The sequence below is a fragment of the Ictidomys tridecemlineatus genome, chromosome 3, assembly GCF_052094955.1.
Source record: "Ictidomys tridecemlineatus isolate mIctTri1 chromosome 3, mIctTri1.hap1, whole genome shotgun sequence".
NCBI classification, from domain to species: Eukaryota; Metazoa; Chordata; class Mammalia; order Rodentia; family Sciuridae; genus Ictidomys; species Ictidomys tridecemlineatus.
This window is the reverse complement of record NC_135479.1, coordinates 36,984,658-37,009,151: the sequence shown is the minus strand read 5'-3', so window position 1 is coordinate 37,009,151 and position 24,494 is coordinate 36,984,658. Positions and strand designations below refer to the sequence as shown.

General features: G+C 37.7%; 1 protein-coding gene across 7 annotated transcripts in view; it reads left to right on the top strand.

The window, feature by feature from the left end:
- Positions 1-24,494, top strand: part of Ap2b1 (adaptor related protein complex 2 subunit beta 1) — a 128,852-nt gene that overhangs the window by 84,882 nt on the left and 19,476 nt on the right. For 6 of the 7 annotated variants that reach the window (XM_078042430.1, XM_013357042.4, XM_013357040.4 and 3 more), the window contains 4 exons: positions 655-696; positions 1,522-1,668; positions 3,519-3,664; positions 14,254-14,383. In XM_078042430.1, coding sequence (XP_077898556.1) covers positions 655-696; positions 1,522-1,668; positions 3,519-3,664; positions 14,254-14,383 — 465 coding nt within the window. The remainder of the gene's footprint in view (positions 1-654; positions 697-1,521; positions 1,669-3,518; positions 3,665-14,253; positions 14,384-24,494) is intronic. The other variant, XM_013357043.4, reaches the window with a different exon arrangement.

Below are 24,494 nucleotides of genomic sequence, written 5' to 3'. Positions count from 1 at the left end.
ATCACAGCATTTCCCCCTTAGTTGTATTGACTTTGAGAGGGCTTTGAAGCATTGCATGCCTATCCACTTCTCTTCAGGCAGGATGTCTTTCCATCCCAGCTGTTTTCTTTCTTACAAACGTTCGAAACATCACTTTTGTTCCACCTATAATTTTTGAAGCTTGAAATTGCAGTCAATGCTGATTTGGTTCCCACCAGCTCATTGAGGAAGCAGGTTTTGTAGATCAAAGCTTATTTTGGTCTTTCTTTACTTTTCCTCCCCCCCCCTTTAAATTTCTTTTTAAAGAATTAAACATTTTAAACATTGCTGCTTGGAAATAGAACTTCTTGGAATATGCAAACTCTTTAAATCTTGTTTGGGTTTGTGCCTGTGTATCCTGGTGGAAAGACTGGATCTGAAACATCCCTGAGATGTCCCAGCTCCATTTTCTTTCCAAGTTTTCTCAAAACTGCCACACCCCACCACTACTACCACTTGGGTTTCCCTAGGTCATATTTCTTTACAATGTAGAATTTTCTTAGGCTTTGACAGACAAGTTGAATGGCATGTATTTCCAACAACTCGGTAGAGCAATTTTCAGATTCTATATGGGCATCTAGTACTTAGCTAAATGAACTCTACCTCTCTCTCCTCTCTCTCCTTTCTCTCTTTCAGCTTGGCAGTGACCTTGGCGGGGGCATTGGAGGAAGTCCGGCAGTAAGTGCCATCCGTTTTTTTCACCATGGGAAGCACTGCTCCCTGATTGATGCCTTTCCTTTGCACACATTATTAGACCAGCCACTGCTGCTGTCTAGCACTGCACACCAAAACCTTTATAGTAATATGAGGAGTAGATAGTAGTATAGGGTTATTTGGAATCTTTGGAGTCATGTGCCACATATGATCTAGGGACATCTTCAGGGATTGCTCTGGTGCCTATAGAGATCTTTGTGTTTCTGACATTAAAGAGCTGAAGGAAATGGAACCTCCCATCTTGATGAAGAATGCTCTTATTCCCTGGTGTCATCTAGAAAGAACTTTAGAAAGTCACCTGGACTCAGTGAGACTCCTCATTAATGGGAGTGTGAATACCATCTCCCCCAGGAGAGCTTCCTATTAGATATTTATGCCTAAATGGGGACATAATATTTGGCTGAACCCAAGTGGAAATGAAACTGCTGTTTAAGTTGGATGCTTCTCCCTCTTTCTATAGAAATCAACTCCCCCTTTATTAGGGTATCTATAGGCCTTTTGCACAGAATCATGGAAGCTAAAATTGGAAACAGAATCTTGGATCACTATGTTCCTGTATCCTGCTGAATGCTCTTGCTTGATAAGGCTTCTGAAGAGTGTGTGTATCTTATTAGTAATGAAAAAATAACTTTGATGACTAAAAAGACAATATACTAATCTGGCAGCTAAGAATATCATTAATTATGGTGTTTTCTTATTGATATATCAATACTGCTAAAACTAATAGCATTTTAAGGACTGTTAATCTGTTCTTCCTGATCTTCTCTCTCCCTTTTCTCTCCCCTGCAGGTGGGACAGTCCTTCATCCCGTCATCAGTGCCTGCCACCTTTGCTCCTTCACCTACTCCTGCAGTGGTCAGCAGTGGTCTAAATGACCTATTTGAACTTTCCACAGGGATAGGAATGGCACCTGGTGGATATGTGGCTCCTAAGGCTGTAAGTAAAGAGTTAGCATAGCAATATGTTTTTTCCCTCTTAATGGACAAACCCAAATCACTTCTAACATTTGTGTTACTTCTACTATTAACACATCCAAGATTTGGCTCTTGTACTGAGGAACTTGAAAGAGAAATATAAGACAACTTCAAAATTAACACTAGGAAGCATTGTTAGAATCCTTGTTAAACATTTTTATAATTAGATTTAAAATTGGAAATATTAAGTATTTGGATTTTGTTCTCATGTTTAGAAATGTTGTCTAGTTTGTCAACAGTAAAGTGAATCTAGTGAAAATCTGATAATATAGTACATAAGCAGGAAAAAGATACAGCAGAGAGAAGTACCATTTTTCATTCCTTGTTCCTTTTATTCTCCCTTCCTTATTGGTATTACATATGGATTCTAGAGTGCTCAGATTTGATTTTCATGTATTTTAGTGGACCTCTTTAGAATTCTGATTGAGGTTTGTGTCTCAAACCTGGGACTCTTCCAGTCTCAACCTTGCATAATGTCATTCATGGTGAAATTTAAATATAAGGCAGGGAAACACCCTGTAAACAAAGCTTATTTAAGCTCCTTGGAAAAGTACTAAATCAGTCTTGATTTTATTATATCTTGATTTTCTGAAGACCAGCCTATCTGCTTGCTTCCTGATTTCTCTGCCTGCTCATCTAACTCTTAGGGGAGGATCCTTGCTATCAAGATGTAGACCAGTTGTCTATTCCAGGAGACATAATGCTGTGCATATAGCCATTGCAGAGAATAACCAAACTTATGACAAAACAGCCATAATGTTTTGGCAAAACTTAGTATTGTAAGTGTATCTATAGGGTTATCTTGCAATTTGCTTGATCATTTAAACATTTTTCAAACAGATATTACTATCTTGCATACCAAAGAGGTAGTGTCACATTTCTTTCTCATCAACAAAATATAAGAGTGCCAAGTTTCTTATATCCTTCTTCATTGGGTATTATTCGGTTTTTCCAATTTTGACCCTCTGATAAGTAGATATAAAAAAACTTACAAATGTTTATCTTTTTCTTCTTCCCCTCCTTTCTTCTTTTTCTGTATATTATCATGATTATTCACCACCCACAAACTCTGGTTTTTTGTCTTAGCTGATCAGAACAGCTCATGAATTTCTAATTTTTAAAAAATGTTTTTTGGGCTGGGGTTGTGGCTTAGTGGCAGAGCACTTGCGTAGCATGTGTGAGGCACTGGCTTCGATTCTCAGCACCGTATATAAATAAATAAAATAAAGGTCCATTGACAACCTAAAAAAAATTTTTAGGTATAAGCCAGTAATGTCACAGTGGGACCAAGGGGTGGGTAATGAATCAATTATATGTATGAGAAAAGGCATTCAGATTACTTAAGCAAATCTTGAGTATTTACTATTTATCAGAAACAATAGCAAGAGTTAAAATATAGGTAAGACATGGTCTTTTTCCCTAAGGAGATTACTGATAATGATGAACTTCTTAAAAAATTATACTGTCAGAATTTTTCTTTCACTTGTATTATGTATTTTGGTAGTAATACTCAAAAACAGTAAAATTACCAAGTTAACCAGAGGATAGAGAAAGGGCCTGGGTCACCAGTAGATGATTGTTTTCTTTTTATTTTGGGTTTTTTTTGCGTGTTTGTTCTTAAATAATTGAGAATAGTCACAAATTTCAGAAAATACTACTTTGTCCAGACCCTTCTTGACTTGATGTTTATGGCATAAAAATCACCATAATTGCCTGAGGAAATGAAATCTTGGCTTCATCTTTATTTGTTAAAAAAGGAAATAACATCAAGATAAATCATATCTTGTTGTCTTGGGCTTCATACTGTTTCAGGTCTGGCTACCAGCAGTAAAGGCTAAAGGTTTAGAGATTTCAGGAACATTTACTCACCGCCAAGGGCACATCTATATGGAAATGAACTTCACCAACAAAGCTCTGCAACATATGACAGACTTTGCAATCCAGTTTAACAAGAATAGGTAAGAAATAAAGAGTCCCTGGCTTGATGTCAATGTAACAGAGTACTTTGTGTGTAATAAGAGAATGTTTTATTTAACCATGGGTAAAAAACACACAGGTGGGCAGATACTCAATTTAGAGTGACCCTGGGATCAGGATCTTCCTTTTTCAGCTTCAACTCTGGAGGCCCTGGATAATTTGAGGCACGGGGATGGGGTAGGGGTGTACTCATCCATGTGTTTTTTGTTTGGGGATTTGGTTTTGGTTTTTTTGGTACTAGGGATTGAACTCAGAGGCAGTTAACCACTGAGCCACATCCCCAGACCTTTTTATCTTTTATTTAGAGACAGGGTCTCACTGAGTTGCTTAGGGCCTTGCTAAGTTGCTGAGGCTGGCTTTGAATTCATGATCCTCCTGCCTCAGCCTCCTGCGATGCTGGGATTATAGGCATGTGATTCAATACATTGTGTATTTAAATGTGTTTTAAACAATGAAATCCTTTAAACAGACTTATCCATATGGAATGAAAAAATCGGAACTTATTTATTGTTTTTTTTAAAGAAGTCTAATACTAGAATTTTTAAATAAAATAATTAAAACAAACTTAATTGGAATCTATTTGTTTGTTCAACAAATAATTGTTAAGCATATATATGCCAGACATTTCTAGATACTGGTGCTTTAGTTGTGAACCAAAGAAACCTGATGTCTAAAGTTTATGCTTTGGTAAGAAAAAACTAGTGTACACAGAAGTGTAAGAAATATGGAAGACGGTCTGCATGTTAAACACATAATTGTGTATAGCTCTTAGCAGTGAGTTCTTGGCCTTAATAATAAAAAGAACACAGAGAAGTAAAATGTTGGTCTTGTACTTCTCAAACATCACTTGTTTTATTAAATTTTGCAGTTCAGGAAACTGGCTGCTAGGTTTCAACAGTGGGTTCATTCATTTGTAAATACAAGATATACAACTCTGCTTGTAACAAAGTAGTAATTGGACCCTCAAAGCAGATTTAATAAATTTGTTAATCATAATTTGCATCAGTGATTGATTTATTTCTAATCATATAGAAATACTTGGTGTCTTGGATTTGAGAATGTGGCACATCAGAAATCATTTTAGGCTAGGATTGGTGTGGCACATGCCTGTAATCTCAGTGGCTTGGGAGGCTGAGGCAGAAGGACCTCAAATTCAAAGCCAATCTCAGCAAAGGTGAAGCTCTAAACAATTCTCCCTATCTCTAAATAAAATTCAAAGTAGGGCTGGGGATATGGCTCAGAGGTCCAGTGCCCCTGAGTTCAATCCCTGGTATCCCCCTACCCCTGCAAAAAAAAAAAAAAAAAAGAGAGAAAGAAAGAAAGATTATTTTAGTACCTAGAACATAGTGTTTCCTTCTGTTAAGACCAGTTATTTTTCCAGTAATTTTTGAGTGGTTGACCCTGCTAAAGGCCAGGGCTGTTAGGGAAATCCTTTGGGTTTTTTTTGTTTTTTTTGTTCTTTTATTGGTTGTTCACAACATTACAAAGCTCTTGACATATCATATTTCATACATTAGATTCAAGTGGGTTATGAACTCCAAATTTTTACCCCAAATACAGATTGCAGAATCACGTCATTTACACATCCACAATTTTACATGATGCCCTATTAGTAACTGTTGTATTCTGCTACCTTTCCTATCCTCTACTATCCCCCCTCCCCTCCCCTCCCATCTTCTCTCTCTACCCTATCTACTGTAATTTATTACTCTCATTATTTTCCCATTCCCCTCACAACCTCTTATATGTAATTTTGTATAGCAATGAGGTTCTCCCTTCATTTCCACAGTTTCCCATTTCTCTCCCTTTCCCTCCCATCTCATGTCTCTGTTTAATGTTAATCTTTTCTTCCGGCTCTTCCTCCCAAGACATTTGGTATTTGTTTTTTAGGGATTGGCTAGCTTCACTAAGCATAATCTGCTCTAGTGCCATCCATTTCCCTGCAAATTCCATGATTTTGTCATTTTTTTAGTGCTGCGTAATACTCCATGGTATATAAATGCCACATTATTTTTATCTATTCATCTATTGAAGGGCATCTGGGTTGGTCCCACAGTCTAGCTATTGTGAATTGTGCTGCTATGAACATCGATGTAGCAGTATCCCTGTAGTACCCTCTTTTAAGGTCTTCAGGGAATAGTCCGAGAAGGGCAATGGCTGGGTCAAATGGTGGTTCCATTCCCAGCTTTCCCAGGAATACTTTCCAAATTGGCCTCCCCAATTTGCAGTCCCACCAGCAATGTACAAGAGTACCCTTTTCCCCACATCCTCACCAGCACTTGTTGTTGATTGACTTCATAATGGCTGCCAATCTTACTGGAGTGAGATGGTATCTTAGGGTGGTTTTGCTTTGCATTTCTCTGACTGCTAGAGATGGTGAGCATTTTTTCATGTACTTGTTGATTGATTGTATGTCCTCCTCTGCGAAGTGTCTGTTTAGGTCCTTGGCCCATTTGTTTATTGGGTTATTTGTTATCTTATTGTCTAATTTTTTGAGTTCTTTGTATACTCTGGATATTAGGGCTCTATCTGAAGTGTGAGGAGTAAAGACTTGTTCCCAGGATGTAGGCTCCCTATTTACCTCTTATTGTTTCTCTTGCTGAGAAAAAACTTTTTAGTTTAAGTAGGTCCCATTTGTTGATTCTTGTTATTAACTCTTGAGCTATAGGTATCCTATTAAGGAATTTGGAGCCCGACCCCACAATATGTAGATCGGAGCCAACTTTTTCTTCTATCAGACGCAGAGTCTCTGATTTGATATCAAGCTCCTTGATCCATTTTGAGTTAACTTTTGTGCATGGCGAGAGGAGGGGATTCAGTTTCATTTTGTTGCATATGGATTTCCAGTTTTCCCAACACCATTTGTTGAAGATGCTATCCTTCTTCCATTGCATGCTTTTAGCGCCTTTATCAAATATAAGATAGTTGTAACTTTGTGGATTAGTCTCTGTGTCCTCTATTCTGTACCATTGGTCCACCCGCCTGTTTTGGTACCAGTACCATGCTGTTTTTGTTACTATTGCTTTGTAATATAGTTTGAAGTCTGGCATCGATATACCGCCTGATTCACACTTCCTGCTTAGAATTGCTTTTGCTATTCTGGGTCTTTTATTTTTCCATATGAATTTCATGATTGCTTTCTCTATTTCTACAAGAAATGCCGTTGGGATTTTGATTGGCATTGCATTAAACCTATAGAGAACTTTGGGTAATATCGCCATTTTGATGATGTTAGTTCTGCCTATCCATGAACAGGGTACATTTTTCCATCTTCTAAGATCATCTTCTGTCTCTCTCTTTAGCATTCTGTAGTTTTCACTGTATAAATCTTTCACCTCTTTTGTTAGGTTGATTCTCAAGTATCTTATTTTCTTTGAGGATATTGTGAATGGAATGTTTTTCCTCATTTCCGTTTCAGAAGATTTGTTGCTGATATACAGAAATGCCTTTGATTTATGCGTGTTGATTTTATATCCTGCCACTTTGCTGAATTCATTTATTAGTTCTAGTAGTTTTTTTGTAGACTCTTTTGGGTCTTCTAGGTATAGAATCATATACTTTTGCAAATAGTGATAATTTAAGTTCTTCTTTTCCTATTTTTATGCCTTTAATTTCTTTCATCTGTCTAATTGCTCTGGACAGTGTTTCGAGAACTATGTTGAACAGAAGTGGTGAGAGAAGGCATCCCTGTTTTGTTCCAGATTTTAGAGGGAATGCCTTCAATTTTTCTCCATTTAGAATGATGCTAGCCTGAGGCTCAGCATATATAGCTTTTACAATGTTGAGATAAGTTCCTGTTATCCCTAGTTTTTCTAATGTTTTGAACATAAAGGGATGCTGTACTTTGTCGAATGCTTTTTCTGCATCTATCGAGATGATCATATGGTTCTTATCTTTGATGAGTCTATTGATGTGGTGAAAAACAATTATTGATTTCCGTATATTGAACCATCCTTGCATCCCAGGGATTAATCCCACTTGATCATGATGCACAATTTTTTTGATGTGCCTTTGTATCTGATTTGCCAGAATTTTATTGAGGAATTTTGCATCTAGGTTCATCAGAGATATGGTCTGTAGTTTTCTTTCTTTGAGGTGTCTTTATCTGGTTTCGGAATCAGGGTGATGTTGGCCTCATAGAATGAATTTGGAAGAGCTCCCTCTTTTTTTATTTCCTGAAATAACTTGAAAAGTATTGGTATTAATTCTTCTTTAAAGGTTTTGTAACACTCCACTGTATACCCATCCGGTCCTTGGCTTTTCTTGGTTGGTATTCTTTGGTTGCTTCTTCTATTTCATCCATTGATATTGGTCTGTTCAAATTGTGTGTATCCTCCTGACTCAGTCTGGGCAAATCATATGACTTAAGAAATTTATCGATGTCTTCACTATCTTCTATTTTATTGGAATATAGGTTTTCAAAATAATTTCTAATTGTCTTCTGTATTTCTGTAGCATCTGTTGTGATATTGCCTTTTTCATCCCGTATGTTAGTAATTTGAGTTCTCTCTCTTCTTCTCTTTGTTAGCATGGCTAAGGGTCTGACAATCTTATTCATTTTTTCCAAGAACCAACTTTTAGTTTTGTTAATTTTTTCAATAGTTTCTTTTGTTTCAATTTCGTTGATTTCCGCTCTGATTTTTAATTATTTCTTGCCTTCTGCTACATTTGCTGTTGTTTTGCTCTTCCTTTTCTAGGGCTTTGAGATGAAGTGTGAGCTCATTTGTTTGTTGGTTTTACCTTTTTTTGAGGAATGAACTCCAGGTGATGAATTTCCCTCTTAAAACTGCTTTCATTGTGTCCCATAGATTCCAATATGTTGTGTCTGTATTTTCATTTATCTCTAAGAATTTTTTGATTTCCTCCTTTATGTCTTCTGTAACCCATTGATCATTCAGTAACATATTGTTCATTTTCCATGTGATGTAGGATTTTTCCTTTCTTTTATCATTGATTTCCAGTTTCATTCCTTTATGATCAGATAAAATGCATGGTATTATCTCCACCCCTTTATATTTACTGAGGGTTGCCCTATGACGTAATATATGATCTATTTTTGAGAAGGATCCATGTGCTGCTGAGAAAAAAGTATATCCATTTGATGATGGTTGATATATTCTATATATGTCAGTTAAGTCTAGGTTATCGATTGTGATATTGAGTTCTATAGTTTCTTTATTCAACTTTTGTTTGGAGGATCTGTTCAATGGTGAGAGCAGTGTGTTGAAGTCACCCATAATTATTGTGTTGTGGTCTATTTGATTCTTGAACTTGAGGATAATTTGTTTTATGAATGTCGCAGCACCATTATTTGGTGCATAAATATTGATAATTGTTATGTCTTGTTGGTGAATGGTTCCTTTTAACAGTATATAATGTCCTTCCTTATCCCTTTTGATTAACTTAGTCTTGAAGTTGATTTTATTCGATATGAGGATGGCCATCCCTGCTTGCTTACAAGGACCGTGTGCGTGGTGTATTTTTTCCCAACCTTTCACCTTCAGCCTGTGTATGTCTTTTCCAATCAGATGTGTCTCCTGGAGGCAGCATATTGTTGGATTTGTTTTTTTAATCCATGTAACCAGCCTATGTCGCTTTATTGGAGAGTTTAAGCCATTAACGTTTAGAGTTACTATTGATATATGGTTTGTACTTCCAGCCATGTTTGATTATTTATCTTTTTTTTTTTCTAATTTAGTTTGTTTCTCCATGATTAGCTTTCCTCTCGTCCTCTGTCTTCACCGAGGCACTTCCCACTGATGGTTTTGGTTATTGTTTTTCATTTCTTCGTCATGTAGTGTTTTGCTCAAGACACTTTGCAATGCTGGTTTTCTGGCTGCAAATTCTTTTAGCTTTTGTTTATCATGAAAGATTTTTATTTCGTTGTCGTACCTGAAGCTTAATTTTGCTGGATACAGAATTCTTGGTTGGCATCCATTGTCTTTCAGTGTTTGAAATACGTTGTTCCAGGATCTTCTTGCTGTCAGCGTCTGTGATGAAAAATCCATTGTTAGCCTTATTGGATTACCCCTGAATGTAATCTGCCTCCTTTCTCTTGTAGCTTTTAATATTTTCTCTTTGTTTTATATATTGGATATCTTCATAACAATGTGTCTTGGCGTTGGTCTACTGTGATTTGTTGAGAGCCACAGCCAAAGGGGCCCCAGCAAACTTCCAGCTGCCAGCAAGCTTCAGACTGCCCCAGCAACATCTAGCTGATTGGCTCCTCTGCGGTGATGTTCATTGGGCTGTTTCCCTGCCCTTCAGACTGCCAGCTGATGATTGGCTCACAGCTGCCCCAGCAACATCTAGCTGATTGGCTCCTCCACGGAGCTGCTCATTGGGTGACTTCTTTGGCTCTGCCCACGCAACCCAGCCAATCGGCCTCAAGAGGAGGAGGATTGTGGGAGGTTGAGAGGCTGGTGTGGGGGAGAGAGGCTTGTGGAAGCCGGTGGTGGCAGTTGGGCTCTGAGGGTTTTTCCCTGGAGCTGTTTTGTTTGGCGTTTGTAGTTCTAAAAATAAAGTTAGTTTCTTTTTGACAAGTGGCTCCTGATTTGTGCCAAGCCAGACTTCGGCATTTGGTGGCTCGCACGGGGAGCAACTGAGGGTAAGTAAACTGCTCGCCCCTGAGGGCAGGGCGAGAGGATGGGGAGCCATTCTAAGTCTCCTCTTTTGTTTTGCTTCGTTTTTGTTTTAACTTTCCTGTCCCTGGAGATGAGTAAGAGGGAAGACAAACCACTCACATCTGAGGAAAAACTATTTGCGTTTGAGGAACAGATAGGGAGAAAGGACGGATGCATATGTCAGGAGGATAGAAAGGCTGTTATAATGATTTTGTGTGGTTCCCTTTTTATTGGATTCTGTCTCGGTTTTGTTTGGCGTTTGTAGTTCTAAAAATAAAGTTAGTTTCTTTTTGACAAGTGGCTCCTGATTTGTGCCAAGCCAGACTTCGGCAGTGATTTTGTGTGCTCGGTGTCCTGTATGCATCTATAATTTGTATATTTGTTTCCTTTTTTATTTCTGGCAAGTTTTCTGTAATTATTTCATTCAGCAGGTTACTCATTCCCTTGGTTTGAATCTCTGTGCCTTCCTCTATCCCGATGACTCTTAAGTTTGGTTTTTTTATGTTATCCCATATCTCTTGGATGTTTTTCTCGTGATTTTTAACCAGCCTTTCTGAGTTGGCTAGACTCTTTTCAAGATGATATATTTTGTCTTCATTATCTGACATTCTGGCTTCTACTTGCTCCACTCTGTTAGTGATACTCTCATTTGAGTTTTTAATTTTGTTTATAGCTTCTTTCATTTCTAGAATTATTATTTGATTTTTTTATAATCTCTATCTCCTGATAAAGATTCTTAACTTCTTCTTTTATCTGTTTATGTAATTCATTTTCAATGTATTCTTTCACTGTTTGAATTTGCTGTCTCGTATCCTCTTTAAGGTTCCATTCCATCTCTCTAAGGTATTCCTTGAGTTCCTTATATGACCATTTTTCTGATGGCTCTAGGTCCTCCTGAATATTTAGGCTGTCCTGCATTGTTTGTACTCCTTTTCTTCCTTGCTTTTTCATGCTGCTCATGTTACTTCTTGTTCTGTTTGACTGCTGTGTTACTGTTTACTCCTATAAATTTATTTGATGCTTGGGAGAAAAGGTATTAGAAGGGAAGGGGAGAAGACACTAAAGAGAATGAGAGTAAGCAGATAGAATTCAAGGAAGGGGGACTAAGAGAATTGAAAAGAAATGAAAAGACAAATAATAATAAAAAAATTAAAATTAAATAATAAAAAATTTAAAAAAATTTAAGAAATTAAAAAAAATTTACAAAGCAACAACAACAAAAAAATAAAAATGACAAAAAACCCAAATTAAAGAAAAGAAAAAAAATTAATAAATGCAGTCTTAGAGTTTGATTATCTTCTCTTCCAGTAGGTGGCACTGTACCTACTGCGCCAAGCTTCTCCTCTCAATAGGCGGGAATCAATCACTGTGCAGCAGCTCTTCCTCCCAGACTGGGCAGGTGTCCAATCCTGGGTGCCTAGGGCCTTCTCTTGTGTCTAGACACTTCCCCTCTTTTCCTCAAGCCAGGCCCCACTCACTGGTGACACTCACCACAATACTGGCTACACGCCAGGTCTAATGCTCCTGGGAGCTCTGTTTTCATGAATGCCTGGGCACACTCTCCCTGTTTGCCATACCCTCGGACCCTAAGTTTGTAGAGCTTGGGGCTAAGAACTCCCAGCGAATTGGCTTGCCCTCCGGTAGCCACACTCCCGGTAGCTGGTGCAAGGGACCTCAGTTGTCAGCACTGGTGGGAGCGGTAGCCAGGAGTTCTGCTCCGCAAGTCCCACGCCACTCCTGATTTGCTTGGTCTGGCTATTGAGCTCATGGGGGAGGGGGGAGGGGCCCTTAAGGTTTCCCCGCTGTGTGGAGAGGGAAGGCTAGGGGAATACACACCTGCTGCCGCTGGTTTCAATGAATTTATCTCCTCCACCGTGTTTTGGTGACGTCAGTTCTCTGCCATGGTCGTATCCCATGCAAATACTGACAGTTCGTTCCCTTTGCCGGGTGACCAGTGCAACGGGTGGGTCCTCTCTGTCTCTCCCAAGCCCCGTTTCAATCCTGTGGCCACTGCCTATGCAGGCTCGGTTGGCATTTACTTCCGTAGGATCAGAAGGGCCGACCAGTTGTTTCGGCGGGATGGTTAGTGCTGAGTCATAGCAGTTTGGCTGCGAGTAGCAGGCGAACGAGAGAGCTTGAATGTAGCCGATCCCGGTTCGGTGTGTGTTCTGAGAGGCCCGGACTATTCGCCCAAATTCTCGTCAGCTCTGCATTGCCTAGTGATCCTGAGCAAACAGCATTTAGACAGTTTATGACTACCTATGCCCGCGCAGCTGAAGAGGTCAGAGACTTGATCTCTCCAGGCCCGCCGCCATGTTGGATATCTGGATCTATCTCTTTTGCTTCATTCTTCAGAAAAATTCTTTGTAATAAAGGAAATGTGCATAACCTGCATTCCTCTCTACTTGTCTTTTGCCTTTTATTCTTTACTTAGAAGAGCAATTGGAAGATTTGGAACCATGCCCCTGCCATGTGTTCTGTCCCAGTAATAATTTAGGCCCTGGGTTCAATTCCTAGGACTGCAAACAGTCCTTTTATATAATTTTTTTATTAGTTATAGATGACACAGTATCTTTATTTTGTTTATGAGAATCAAACCCAGTGCCTCACACATGCTAGGCAAGCACTCTATCACTGAAACACAATCCCAGCCCAACAAATATTTCTCTACCCATTCTGACAATTGAAATAGATAGTTAATTATCTCTAATCATCCCTTTAGTTATTTTATAAATACCATAGCCCTGACTTCCTTTCTAAAGCTATTTAAAGCACAAATTCTTATTTGTTTGTTTGTTTGTTTGCTTATTCGTTCATTTATTTATTTGGTTTGGGGTACTGGGGATTGAACTTTATAGATACATCCTCTACCACTGAACTATATCAATAGCCCTAAAGCCACCTATTTTTATCCATTTGTCTGTTGACAGATACCTAGGCTGGTTGCATAACTTGTCTGTTGTGAATTTTGCTGCCATAAATGTTTATTGATATTGATATATCACTCTAGAATGCTGATTTGAGCTCTCTTAAACACATACCAAGGAGTGAGTAGCTGGGTCATAGGGTGGTTCCATTTCTGGTCCTCTGAGGAATCTCCATACTGCTTTCCAAAGTGGTTGTACTAGGTTTTTCCCACATCCTCACCAGGAATTGTTAACAGAATGGGAATTTTTTTTAAATATTTTTAAATTGTAGTTGGTTACAATACTTTTATTTTTTAAGTTATTTTTTTAAATACTTATTTTATTTATTTTATGTGCTGCTGAAGAACGAACCCAGTGCCTCGTGCGAATGCTAGGCAAGCGCTCTACCACTGAGCCAGAGCTCCAGCCCCTTATTTATTTTTATGTAGTGCTAAGGATTGAACCAGCGCCTTGCACATGCTAGGTGAGTGCTCTACCACTGAGCCAGAGCCACAGCTCCCAGAATGGGGATTCTTAAATCTTCTTTCCAAAATTATCTAAGGAAAGATTTATTTAAAAAATATATTTTTATTAATTATTGATGGACTTTTATTTATTTGTTGATATGTGGTGCTGAGAAACCCAATGCCTTACACTTGCTAGGCAAGTACTCTATCAGTGAGTCACAACCCTAGCCCTCAGGAAAGATTTATAAAAAGAAATGCTTATCAAAACTCTCTAGTGGCATGACAAATGGAATAAACTTTGAGAATAAGAGCATTAGCAAAATAGTTTGGTACTTAGGAATGTTTTCATTTTCCTCAAATGCATTTAATGGAAATCAGAGGTATGACATCATCAATGTTATAGCAAGTTGGAATTGAGCAACTTGTTTCCTTCTATTCCTTCCATTTAATTGTATTAAAAATGTTTTTGTTTTTTTGTTTTTGTTTTTTTTCAAATGAAGTAGAAAGCCATTGAAACCGAAAGATCTGGCTAAATCTTGATTAATTTCTATGATTTCTTCATCCTCTCTTCAAGCTTTGGTGTCATCCCAAGCACTCCTCTCGCCATCCATACACCACTGATGCCAAACCAGAGCATTGATGTCTCCTTGCCTCTAAATACCTTGGGCCCAGTCATGAAGATGGAACCTCTGAATAACCTACAGGTCAGTTTTACTTTACTTGGGTAGTATTAGATGATATCTTGCCAATTTTTCATTTTTATATAAAGAATTCCTTTGTAGTAGCCCATGAATCTTTGTTATAACAAAATACTTGAGGATGGGTATTTCATAAAGAAAACAGATTTATTCAACTAGCAGTTTGGGGGGTCCAAGAGCATGGTGCCAACACTTGCTTGCCCCTTGGCTTCATCAAGTGGTGGATGGCATCCTGGCAGGAACATGTGTGAGAGGGAGAGGTGACGATGACTGGACAAGAAGCCAAAGAGCAAAGTGGGGCCAGTCTTACTCTTTTTATAACAACTTGCTCTCACAAGACCGGAGCAGAGTCCCATAAGGACTTCCTTAATGTCTTCCAAAGGATGGGTACCCAGTGACCTAACCTTCTCCCACTAGGCCATCCTCCTTTCTTCAACACCAGCATAACTAAAGACCAGCCATAAACTGTTAGAGGACAACAGCACCCTTTCTCTTCCTTATATTAGTTGTGGAATAGAACTTGAAATAACTATGGAAAATTTTACTTTGTTTTTAAGAACAAAGGTTATACCTTGACAAAATTATTTATTTATTCTTTTACTCATTAAATATTAGGAAACCTTTTTCTTAGCTTTTTTTAAGGAGGGGGGCAGGTGTACCAGGGATTGAACCCAGGGGTACTCAACCACTGAGCCACATCCCCAGCCCTGATTTATATTTTATGTAGAGATAGGGTCTTTTAATTGTTTAGCACCTCGCTGTTGCTGCTAATCAAGAACTGGTGAAATCTAGGGTGCCTGGCAGAAACAAATGGAAAGCAGCCCTTTAGTGACAGTTCCAAATTTTAGCATGCTTTAGGCGAGGGGGGGGGGAGGGGGGGGATGATGATTCAACTGAAAGTGAGCTCACGATTTAACCAAAGAAGGAAGGGAGGAAAGAAAAAAGTAAGAAAAAGGTTTCCACTGTGAAGGACAAAGAAGAAATGATCCCCTAACTCCACTTAAAACTTGAGATGATAGAACAATTTGAATGAGACTGATTATCTTTGAAATGATGAAAGAAATACCAACTTTCCAATCAAGACAGGTAAGATCCCATTGTACTATCTTCTGGAAATACAATAGACAGCAACAGTAAGTTACATTCTTCAGTAGTGTAAATTTCAGTGCACCAGGTCTGTTTGCCAGTTCACCAAATACCTTATTGCCACAGTAATAGCCTGCTGCTGCTTTCAGCAAAGGGAGTAATGATTTGAAGAGTAGACAGGTGAGGCACAATATAACTTGGCTCAGACCAGAAAACTGAAAACAAGATTTACTATGCAGTAGGAATTGGCTGTTACATGATGAGAATAATGTGTTAACAGGCTTTTCCAGCTCAGATCCTGAAGCAAATAACCCAAATCTGCATCTGTTCTCTCTTCTTAAAATCTAACTTTCCACTGACCTACAGAACCTCAAGCCAATAATATTTGAGGATAGTCATCAGGCATGCAAGAATGCTTTCTTTCAGAAGTAGGAAAGCAAATTTGGGTCACAGAAACCAGGGCAAATTTTCTACTCTTAAAAAGAACATAAACAAATGAATAACTTTCCTACTTGCATTTCCATTTCACCAAATCCCAAATGGAAATCCTCCTAAAGTTGGATCTTAGTTCAAACCACTCCCTCAAAAGTATTGATATGGTATTAGGACTAGCAATTTACAAACATGATTTTATAAAAAACAGGTTGTGGTAGTGCATACCTATAATCCAGCTACTTGGGAGGCTGAGGGAGGATGATTGCAAGTTTAAGGTCTGCCTGGGTGACTAGGTGAGGCCTTTAGTTTTTACTTTGTCTCAAAGTAAAATTTAAAAAGGAAATGAGGATATGGTCTGGAGCTGGAGCTGAAGCTCAGTGACAGAACGCTGGGTTCAATCCTTAGCACCATATACAAATAAAATAAAGGCATTCTTTCCATCTGCAACTACAAAAAAATTTTTTTTTAAAGGAATGAGGGTGTATCTCAGTGGGAAAGCACTTGCCTACCATGCACAAGCCTCTGGGTCCAGTTTTCAGTACTGCAAAAAGAAAAAAGAAAGAAAGAAAGCATACTTAAAAGTTTTCCATCTGTAGTTAACTACAGATTCTTCACATTTTTCCCAGGGGTTCTCTTCTTTCAGGGATGTCATAATTTTAGTTCTGTCACTAATTAACATGTCCCAATGGAGAAGAAAAGCAAACAATTAAAAAATTCCCTATGAGCAGTTCTATTTAACATCTTCTGGTAGAAGTTGAAACTAATGGCTAGCTTATGGTGGATGAGTTACTTTATATTTCAGCTTTCATTCTGCCCTTGTCCTGACCCCATCTAAACAAAAAGAATCAAAATTTTACTACAAGGTTAGACCATGTAGATGCAGATAACACTAGGAGAAAATAAATCAAGCATTTAAACATATTTACATAATGTTTAGATTCAAGAGTTTATGTAGAAAAACTAATACTTTTTTAGTACTCCAGACCATGAAATTATTGCAGGCACTGGGGGATTGGGGAGAAAAGAAATTTTGAGTGAATTGTGCGTTTTTGTGATTTTTTTGACTGATTTGATATTAGTGTATAGGACAAAATAAACACAGTTGACAAAACTATAATAAAATACTTGTAAGAATTTTATGTCCATCAGTAGAGTAGAGGGAAAGGGAAAGGGCCAGGGGAAGTAGGAGCAGAGGGAAAGTAATATACAGGGAGATTATATTGACCAAATTATATTATTATATTGTGGACATGTATGAATATGTAACAAATTCCACCATTATATGCAACTATAATGCACTAATAAAATAAATATGGGAAAATGTCCATTATACTAAACATTGGCTTATGGTCTGAACAACCAATTAAAAATTAAGATTAAAAACATACCATTCCTTCTTAAAATGTAAAGCAGATTATGCTTTAGATACAGGAATAAAACAACTAGTAGAGATTCAAATTTATAAACTTTTTTTTTTTTTTTTTTTTTTGCTTCATTCATGTTAGTTATAAAAAGTCTTGTGGACCGTGGACATGGTTCAGGGTTCAGCCTAATATATGTGAGGCTTTAGTTCAGTCCCCAGCACGCACACACACACACACACACACACACACACACACGAATTTAATTTATAAATATTAACAGAGAGCAGAGATTAAATTTAAACTTTCCCCTATTGGGAATGTCTCTTGAGTTTATATCATATAATTATATTTCTAAAAAAAAAAATAATGAATTTCCTCTGTTTAAATAAAACAAAAAACCTTAACAGATGTCCAAATGAATTGTCTCTAAATGATTTTAAATGACTTTGATTATTTTATCTGTTAGTTGCTTAGAAACATTTTCCCAATAAACTTCTTCAAACTTTAGACACAAGTGACCGCTGCTTCAAGTCAGTGTCTGCAAGGAGATGTGGAATTATGGCATGTTTTGTGTTTATCCTGAGAGGAGGATGGTCATGGTCTTAGCATAGATGCTGTAGAGTTTACACAGCTGCTCTGCTTCCTTTTTCACTGGGATGTAGACTTTTCTGAGAACATTGAAAGCATCATTCTTTGAAGTTAATACTTGCCAGAATCATAAAAGCACAGTTTGAAGAGTTGACTAGTTCTATAGTAAGAAAAACCTAGTCTCCAACCCTTTTTTTTCAACAGGGCCACAATTTCCTCTTCCATAGAGGCAATCCTAATTTGCTTAGATGATTCTTTTGACCTTTACCTCTTTGTCTCTTAATTACATGTTTTTTTATTAGGACTTCAGATTTTAGGACTACGTCTCCCGCTTCACTGCTATTATCTACACGCATACTTCCCATATTCCCATTTTCCTGATATAGTAACTTGGGAAGCTGATGCAGAATGATCACAAGTTTAAGGCCAGCCTCAGCCACTTAGTAAGACCCTGTCTCAAAAAATAAAGGGCTGGAGATGTAGCTCAGTGGTAGTATGCCCCTGGACTAAATCCCCAGTACCAAAAAACAAAACAAAACAAAAAAAAAATCATCTTTGAGTCTCCTGTTTGGAACATAAAAGCTTTGTGCCTGCGTTCTGGGAACTATGTCAGGAAAGAAGGCTGGAGACTCTTAGCATTCACTCTGCATAAATTTACTTAATCCTCAACCCCTCAGCCTTGTCTGGCATTCACTTCTGAGTGCTGTATACTTTGTCTTCTGTAAAAGAATTAATCCTCAGTTTTGAACAGGGGCCCAGTGTCTGGCAGTATAGAATTGTGGTGGGATATCAGGACTCCTGGTGGCATCCTAATCCTCCTTTTTTTTTTTTTTTGTGGGAGGGTATTGGTGAGGGGTTGGTTGCTGGAGATCAAACCCAGGGCCAATCTTTCTTTTAAAGCCTTCCCCTTGTTCAATTTCAAAGGTGGTTCCAATCCTAAGCCTTTTAAAGTTCTAAAGTATTATTGATAGTCTACCTGTTTTCTAGTACTAAGATTTTTACTTCTTGTTTTTATGAATTTATGGCTTTAACAATTTTGTTTTCCTTTAATTATGGCAGAATTTCTTTCAGAAGAAAAGAAACTTAAATGGGGTTTTCAATGTACTGTGTTTTTTTTGTTTTTTTGTTTTTCCTAAGAGCATTGATAGTACCTTCTTAATTCTTCTTTCCTTCCTTCTATACTATTTTATAAAGGAGACTTAGAAGTGAATCTGTGGATGAAGTGTAAAGTGTGTATGTGTGTGTGTGTGTGTGTGTGTGTGTGTGTGTGTGTGTGTGTGTTCATATATATATATATATATATAAACATTCCTTTAAATATATTTTTATCTCTTTTTGTGTTTCAATCTCACATAAACACAGTTGAGGAAGAGGCTAAATGTTAATTAGGGAAAAGAAATAGATATAACATCTCAGTTTTTTTCTCTGAAAGTCTTCTGAAATAAGGCTCTGTCATCAGTTCTGTTTATTTAACCTTTGAATGATTAGGGCAGAAAACGCTGAAGACACTAGCTACGAAGGATATAATCTTCCAGTCCTGTTTACACATATCTTTTAAGATCTTTGTCAGCCAAAGGAGTTTTTTGCTAATGTGTGGCCCTGGAGGAAAATTCTATCCCTTGTGATTCCTATGTTATAGTCCCAGTCTGTGAGATAGTTGCAGATGGTGTGCCTGTCCCTGATATTTCATGTCTTGCATCTGTCCATTCACACTCAGAAAGCCCACAATTGTAGCTATTGTACCAGAGAAACTAGTAAATGCTTCCAAGCGAAAGATCTTTTCAGCAGCTTCTGTCAAATTAAGCAAACCAACTTGGCATTTGCTGACTTTTCCTGACTATTATACAATCCAAACAAATTCAGTGTTAAAGCTTCCTTTGGTCATCCAGAGTCCACAATTGCAAACTCCAGTTGCTTTTATGGCACCATAGTGTTGCTTGTGTACACTTGAGTTCTTGAAGTGGTGACTATTCCAGGAACAATGGAGAGATTCCCAAGTCACACACATAGATCTAGTGCTGCACATAATACTATAAACCTAAAATATTCCATAAACAATATGTCGATATTGAATTCTTAATTATGAAATACTAAAACATTTTGCTACCAAAGAAAGTAGAAAGTACTTGTGGGCTGGTTGTGGCTCAGTGGTAGAGTGCTTACCTAGCATGAGATACAGGGTTCGATCTCCAGCACCACGTAAAAAAACTAAATAAACAAAGGTATTAAAAAAAAAAAAACGAAAATACTTCTTGTGACTGCTGCTGCAAGTCTGATATATTTTTCATGTCACATCAGGATTACACACATCCTTTAATTTCATCTGAGAAATTTAGTATCTTATGTACTCTATATATTCCTTTAGTACTAGATTGCCCTTGTTGATACTTCTTATCTTTTTTTGTCAAAATAACCAAGATTTGGGCTGGAGGTATAGCTCAGTGGTAGAGCACTTGTGTAGCGTGCATCAGACACTGAGTTTTATTCCCAGCACTGCCCTGCCCGCTGCAAAAGATAACCAAGATTGTATACTAAAGCAGTATCTTACTATTTATATATTGTCTTCCTGTTAACCACCATTCAACTACCAGTTTCTGGGCTCTACCCAACTTCTCCCTCTCCCCTCAGTACTGGGAGGACCTTATGTATGACAGACATATACTCTGCCACTAATCTATATCCCCAGCATCTAGGTTATCTTTTAGGAATAGGCCTAATAATAGCAACTGTCCTCTTGAATGACTACACATAAGAAGTAGACAAAAATTCTAGCTGGGCTGGGGCATGTAGTCCAGTGGTAGAGCATTGCCTAGTCTGTGCATTCAATCCCCATCCCTGCAAAAAAATAAGATATATTCTGCAAGCAGAGGTGGTCTGGTGGATGAGAAATCTGTCCTCAATGGCAGGAGACAGTTGTTCTGAAACCCAGAACTCAGTTCTCAAAACGCCCAAGCTATTTTGTCATAAAAAGGAGCCCATGACCAGGTGCAATACACACTGTAATCCCAACTATCCAAGGTGCAGGGGACGATAGCTTCTTGGTAGAGTGCCCTGGTTTCAATGCTCAGTCGAAAAAAAAAAAAAGTAGGAGTTCAGGGAAGGTCTTTGAGGTAAGATTACCCAAGAAACAGAAACCATGCTAGGATACTGAGCAAAGGATATGAATTTTAAAAAGTAGGTCTAAAATAATAATTAAAAAATAATAATAAAAATGATTTGTGGTCTTTCATTTATAAAATCACAGCCTTTTTATCATAAGTTTAGGACTTGATAAAAAATGGAATCAGTTTGTTACATGATTAGAAATAGCTTTAACCATATGGTCTTTGTATATTAGGGGAGTTTGAATTTTTAAGGAAAAGGTATTTTTTCTAATCTGTTTTCATTATGCTGGTAATATTCACTCAAATCCTTAAGGTACATTACAAGTTAAAATTAAGAAAAACTCACCGAGATTTTCCTAAGCTGAATTAAAATCCATTGGAGAGGTTTGTTTGTTTGTTTTTGGTGCTGGGATTGAACCCGGGGCCTTGTGCACGCGAGGCAAACACTCTGCCAACTGAGCTATATCCCCAGTCCCCTTTATGTTTACTCTCTTATATTTTGCATCATGTTTTAGGAGGTAAGAAAATAATGCTCTCACAATTTTTTATGTAAGGATTATGGAGGCTTGATAATATGAGGTGTGTACAGAAAAGTCCTCATAAAACTTTTTATGTTGTTGTTGACAGACCTTTATTTTTATTAATTTTTATGTGGTGCTGAGAATCGAACCCACTGCCTTACACATGCCGGGCAAGTGCTCTTCCACTGAGCCCCAGCCCCAGCCCCCTCATAAAACTTTTGAGGTCTTTGGCTGCAGTCCAGTGATATAGTACTTGCCTAGAATGCACAAGGCTCAGGGTTCAATCCCTAGTATCATTTAAAAAAAAAAAAAAAAAAAAAAACCTTTAGGGGCTGGTACTGTGCTTCAGTGGTTGAGCGCCTGCCTCACACTTGTGAGGCACTGGGTTCAATCCTTAGCACCACAAATAAAATAAATAAATATACTGTGTCCATCTATAACTAAAAAATGTATATATTAAAAAAAACCTTTGAAAAGCTTTAATCCATGTTAGCATGTACATATGAAGAATACAAAATCTTATGGTTGGAAAGAATGACCTCTAATATTGTCTATTTCAAACAGTATCTATTGCTAATAGAATTTACTCTACATTTAAGTTGATTGGCAAGTTGGCATCTACATGAATACTATCCTAAAATGGACTATTCTATCTTTGTTAAACCCTATTAGGAAGTTGTTCACTTGAGCTAAAATATGTCTTCCTTAAGATTCTATCTGTAGTAGACCTTAGTTTTACATTTAAGGTTTTATAGATCTTGGTTGTACATTTTAAGGTTTTATAGAACAAATTTCCGTCTGAATTGAGGACCTAAAATTCAGGTAGGATTATGTGATGCTAAGGATCGAACCCAGTACCACAACCCCAGCCCAATCAAATGGGATTATAATAGACATGTTCTCAGTCTGAATTTATTTTTCCTTTTATTCCACTTCAGGAAAGCCCAAGTTTAAGAAAAGGCATTTTTGTAGATGTCAGTCTGATTTTAAAAAGAAAAACCAGCCAGGCATGCCTGTAATTCCAGCAGCTCGGGAGGCTGAGACAGGAGGATTGCAAGTTCAAAGCCAGCCTCAGCAACAGTGAGGCATTAAGCAACTCAGTGAGACCCTGACTCTAAATAAAATACAAAATAGGGCTGGGGATGTGGTTCAGTGGTCGAGTGTCCCTGAGTTCAATCCCTGGTACCAAAAAAAACAAAAACAGAAGCAGGAATGCTGGCAAATATAGTTGTAATCAGTTATAGTTTGGAGGCTAAAGAAAATATTATTTAATCATTTTGGAATTAAATGATTAAGTAATATTTTCTTGTCTCATTGCTCAGTTCTTTGCTTTAAGAAAAAAATTTTTTCAGATAGTACTCATAATAATAAATAAAAATGTTTGGGTTGGGGCTGTAGCTCAGTGGCAGAGCACTTGCCTAGCATGTGTGAGGCACTGGTTTCGATCTTCAGCACCAAATAAAAATAAACAAATAAAGGCATTCTGTCCATCTACAACTACAAAAAAAATTTTTTTAAAATAATGTTTTGTTTAAAATGTAAAAGGTAGGCCTGGGGATGTGGCTCAAGCGGTAGCGCGCTTGCCTGGCATGCGTGCCGCCTGGGTTCGATCCTCAGCACCACATACAAACAAAGATGTTGTGTCCGCCGATAAATAAAATATTAAAATTCTCTCTCTCTCTCTCCCCCCCTCCCCCCTTCCCTCTCTTTGAAAAAATAAAAATAAAAAGTAAAAGGTAATAAAGGCCTAACATTTTCCAACTACAGATTTTGCTTTCTCCAAGAAAGTTTACTTTGATAGAAATAGGTGTGATTATAAATTAAGAGGCAAGGAGTAAAAAGTTGAGACCTCCTAAAATGAAATTTACTTTGGGAATGAGTTGGCACCTAGCTGACTGTCCATAAACTAGAGATTGTATTGGGACTTGATGGGTGTGAATTTAGCTCTACCTTCTGTAGTTCAGAGGTGATGACTACCAGTGGGTTGCTTCTAAAGCTATATTTGAGAATCTAGTGCCAGCTGCTGGAAGAGTTACATAACTTGATTTCAGTAGTTCTAACCCTGCTGTGCTTTGGACTTCTCCAGTGGACAGCCCTGGAGTTCATCATTCTAATTTACTCCAGCCCAAATCAGAATTTTGACAAATTTAGTCCATAAAGCATAAGTCTTAAATCATTGCTTATCCATGCCACTTGAAAATATTAATCTTCTCTTTGGTATTCTCTAACTTAATCTACATACATTCTAGTTCATAGTCTGCATTACTTGAAAGTTTTTGAGACTGAAATTAAGTAAATCTCATGGCAGAGTAAGGATTACAGGAGGAGTCATAGAATTTCAATTTCAATATCCTTTGGGTTTTATTCATCTCTGAAAATAAAGTCTGCTGGTTGGACACTATGGTGCATGCCTATATTCCCAGAGGCTGAGGCAGGAGGTTCAAAAGTTTGAGGCCAGTCTCAGCAACCTAGCAAGGACACCTGCAATCTTAGTGAGACTCTTTCTCAAAATAAAAAATGAAAAGGTCTGGAGATTAGGTCAATATTAAAGCACCTCTGGATTCAATCTCAATTTAAAAAAAGAAAGAAAAAAAAAAGCTGTACTAAAAGAAATTGGAAATTTTTTTCCTTTTTTGGTATCAGGGGTGCTTAACCATATCCCCAGCTCCCCACCGTTTTTTTTTTTTTTTTTTTTTTTTTTTTTTTTTTTTTGGTCGGGGAGAATGCTGGAGATTAGAACCCAGGGCCTTGTGCATGCAAAGCAAGCACTCTACCAACTGAGCTATATCCCTAGCCCCCAACTGCGTTGCTGAGGCTGGCTTTAAAATCAAGTTCTTCCTGCTTCCAGAGCTGCTGGGATTATAGGTGGCAAAGGGATTAGAGGGTTACATCAGGCCTGGCAAAGAGAATTGGACCTTAAGATCTCATTATGTTTTTGTTTTTTAAAGTCATTTTTGTTCATTGTGTCTTTAAAAACCAATAATTATGTGCTGCCAGAGGATTTAAGAGCTGTAGAGAT